Source organism: Limulus polyphemus, unplaced genomic scaffold (genome assembly GCF_000517525.1).
Source record: "Limulus polyphemus unplaced genomic scaffold, Limulus_polyphemus-2.1.2 Scaffold8006, whole genome shotgun sequence".
In the NCBI taxonomy this organism is placed as follows: domain Eukaryota; kingdom Metazoa; phylum Arthropoda; class Merostomata; order Xiphosura; family Limulidae; genus Limulus; species Limulus polyphemus.
Window position 1 is genome coordinate 19,631 of NW_013673616.1, and position 3,515 is coordinate 23,145.

A 3,515-nucleotide genomic window follows, 5' to 3' on the forward strand; every position below is an offset into this window, starting at 1 on the left:
TTATCTGTCTACCGTTCATGGCTTCTCTCGTTATCTGTCTACCGTTCATGGGTTCTCTCGTTATCTATCTACAGTTCATGGGTTCTCTCGTTATATCTCTACCTTTCATAGGTGCTCTCCTTATCTGTCTACCGTTCATGGGTTCTCTCGTTATGGGTTCGTAAAATGTACAGTTAGAAACAAATCTCAAGGTTGATAAAAAGGTGATATAATTCAGACTTATGTATAGACCTGGTTTCTGAATGAAATATTTCCTTCAATATAAGGACAGACTAGCGACACTTCATGGCTGTAAGGACAGACTAGCGACACTTCATGGCTCATGTACAGAAAGACGTGATACATGTGTAGTGGTTGTAAGGACAGACTAGCGACACTTCATGGCTCATGTACAGAAAGACGTGATACATGTGTAGTGGTTGTAAGGACAGACTAGCGACACTTTATGGCTCATGTACAGAAAGACGTGATACATGTGTAGTGGCTGTAAGGACAGACTAGCGACAGTTCATGGCTCATGTACAGAAAGACGTGATACATGTGTAGTGGCTGTAAGGACAGACTAGCGACACTTCATGGCTCATGTACAGAAAGACGTGATACATGTGTAGTGGTTGTAAGGACAGACTAGCGACACTTCATGGCTCATGTACAGAAAGACGTGATACATGTGTAGTAGTTGTAAGGACAGACTAGCGACACTTCATGGCTCACGTACTGATAGACGTGATACATGTGTAGTGGCTGTAAGGACACGTACTGATAGACGTGATACATGTGTAGTGGTTGTAAGGACACGTATTGATAGACGTGTAGTGACTGTAAGGACACGTACTGATACATGTGTAATGGCTGTAAGGACACGTACACATACATACTACTTAGGTCTATAATACTTACTAGTTAGGTTTATAACACTTACTAGTTAGGTTTATAACACTTACTAGTTAGGTTTACAGTACTTACTAGTTAGGTTTATAACACTTACTAGTTAGGTCTACAGTACTTACTAGTTAGATTTATAATAATCACTAGTTAGGTTTATAATAACCACCAGTTAGGTTTATAATACGCACTAGTTAGGTTTATAATACGCACTAGTTAGGTCTATAATACTTACTAGTTAGGTCTACAGTACTTACTAGTTAGGTTTATAATACTCACTAGTTAGGTCTATAATACTCACTAGTTAGGCTTATAACACTCATTAGTTAGGTTTATAATACTTACTAGTTAGGTTTATAATACTTACTAGTTAGGTTTATAATACTCACTAGTTAGGTCTATAATACTCACTAGTTAGGCTTATAACACTCACTAGTTAGGTCTACAGTACTTACTAGTTAGGTCTACAGTACTTACTAGTTAGGTTTATAATACTCACTAGTTAGGTCTATAATACTCACTAGTTAGGTCTACAGTACTTACTAGTTAGGTCTACAGTACTTACTAGTTAGGTCTACAGTACTTACTAGTTAGGCTTATAACACTCACTAGTTAGGTCTATAATACTTACTAGTTAGGTCTACAGTACTTACTAGTTAGGTTTATAATACTCACTAGTTAGGTCTATAATACTCACTAGTTAGGTTTATAATACTCACTAGTTAGGTCTATAATACTCACTAGTTAGGCTTATAACACTCACTAGTTAGGTTTATAATACTCACTAGTTAGGTCTATAATACTTACTGGTTAGCTAAAATGTCTGTACACAAGCTTGCTTACCCTGGGCCTGACAGTGTTTACAGTTAACTGTATCTCCTTCCTCACTCTCGATGGTGGAAGCTTGACAGACTAACATGGCTGCCATGAGTAACGGCCCTCAACAAAGGCAGAAGAATTTTTCAGAATGTAACATTTTATCACTAGCAGGGAAGATCGACATAAAGAGCTTTAATTCAAAAAATAAAGTTCGATCCTACTCTTTACAGAAACGAACAACAGCTGGTAACTTCTGTGGACTCCACGTCAACTCGCGGGATGGAAAACAGTTAATAGTAATAACTTCTGTGGACTCTACGTCAACTCGCGGGATGGACAACAGGTAATAGCTTCTGTGGACTCCACGTCAACTCGCGGGATGGACAACAGCTAATAGCTTCTGTGGACTCTACGTCAACTCGCGGGATGGAAAACAGTTAATAGTAATAACTTCTGTGGACTTCACGTCAACTCGCGGGATGGACAACAGCTAATAGCTTCTGTGGACTCTACGTCAACTCGCGGGATGGAAAACAGTTAATAGTAATAACTTCTGTGGACTCTACGTCAACTCGCGGGATGGACAACAGGTAATAGTAATAGCTTCTGTGGACTCCACGCCAACACGCAGGATGGGAAGTTGTATTCCTAAAGCTCGAGCTGACTATGTTGCAGCAACACCTGGCTTCTCTGGAATACTGCTGTGTTACAATGGAAAGATTGTTTTCCAAGCTTCTTGAAACAGCTGCTTCGACTGCCCTATGGCCTACAAAAACTCCCCGGTGAACTAATATGATTCCGGGGGGGTGGGGTTTTTATGTGATAAAAATGTAGATTTCACACACACACACACACATATAAATCGTTCTTCTCACGAGTCGCTCATCTAGTTTGTATCGAATCTGGATAAGTAATTATTGGAAGACGTCTGATCCGTTTCTGGTAGATGTCTGCGTGACGTAAGGAGTTGGGGCTGATATTGTCAGCTGCTATCGAAAAGTCGTCGTTCGTTTGTCCTTCTTAACAAAAAAAAATAAGATGTTTAACATCAAATAACCATTCGTTGAGGGACGGTGAGTGACCAAAAATAAGATATGGTCAAGCCTCGCACTGAGAACAGTGCTGTCAACGTAGCCTAGGACTAATGAAACCGGTCGGTGTGGTAAGCCTACCCTTTACTAACTACATGAGCGAGCGGAGGCTGGGCCTTATCTGCAGGGATGGTTACTGCGGCACCTAGAAGTAGTTTAAAATAGACTGTCAGGAATTCTTCCAACATCGATAACTTCTGGTGTCTGTCAGTAGAGGACGCTTGTGAGTAATAAAGCTTGAATATTCTGAGTGACAGAAAAATAGTCTTTATAAGTGTTGTCGTTCATATTGATGATTAGCGTTTCTTTTCACTGAAACTTTTTGCTAATTTCTATAATGAATGGAAAATTCTACTGTAATTTATAATTACTTTTTTTTAAATGACTCCTTTTATCTTTTATAATGGCAATTTCTTTAACGAGTTTTTCTATAATTTAAATAAAAATTTTTGTGGTGATTCTTTCTATCATTTATATAACAGTTTCTGTAATGATTAAAGACCTATCAATTCAATATATTATAAACAGTTTGTGCATGATGGTACAGAAAAGTGCAGAATATTATAGAACGTCTTGTTTGTGGTATAAAAGATTGTACAGGGTTAAGACGTGTTGTGTATGGTGGATAAAGGCGGTTGATGGTTAAGACGTGTTGTGTATGGTGGTATATAAGACTGTTGAGGTTAAGACGTGTTGTATGGTGGTATAAAAGACTGTACA

The 3,515-nt window shown here is 38.7% G+C and overlaps 2 protein-coding genes across 2 annotated transcripts in view; one reads left to right on the forward strand and one right to left on the reverse strand.

Annotated features, from left to right (window-relative positions):
- Positions 1-2,573, reverse strand: part of LOC111083045 — a gene marked incomplete at its 3' end in the record, with an annotated part of 20,889 nt that extends 18,316 nt beyond the window's left edge. Inside the window, exon 1 of the mRNA XM_022379258.1 lies at positions 1,729-2,573. Coding sequence (XP_022234966.1) covers positions 1,729-1,813 — 85 coding nt within the window. The remainder of the gene's footprint in view (positions 1-1,728) is intronic.
- A 225-nt stretch (positions 2,574-2,798) lies between these two features.
- The window catches only part of LOC111083046, a 5,432-nt gene continuing 4,715 nt past the window's right edge, over positions 2,799-3,515 (forward strand). The window contains exon 1 of the mRNA XM_022379259.1: positions 2,799-2,834. Coding sequence (XP_022234967.1) covers positions 2,799-2,834 — 36 coding nt within the window. The remainder of the gene's footprint in view (positions 2,835-3,515) is intronic.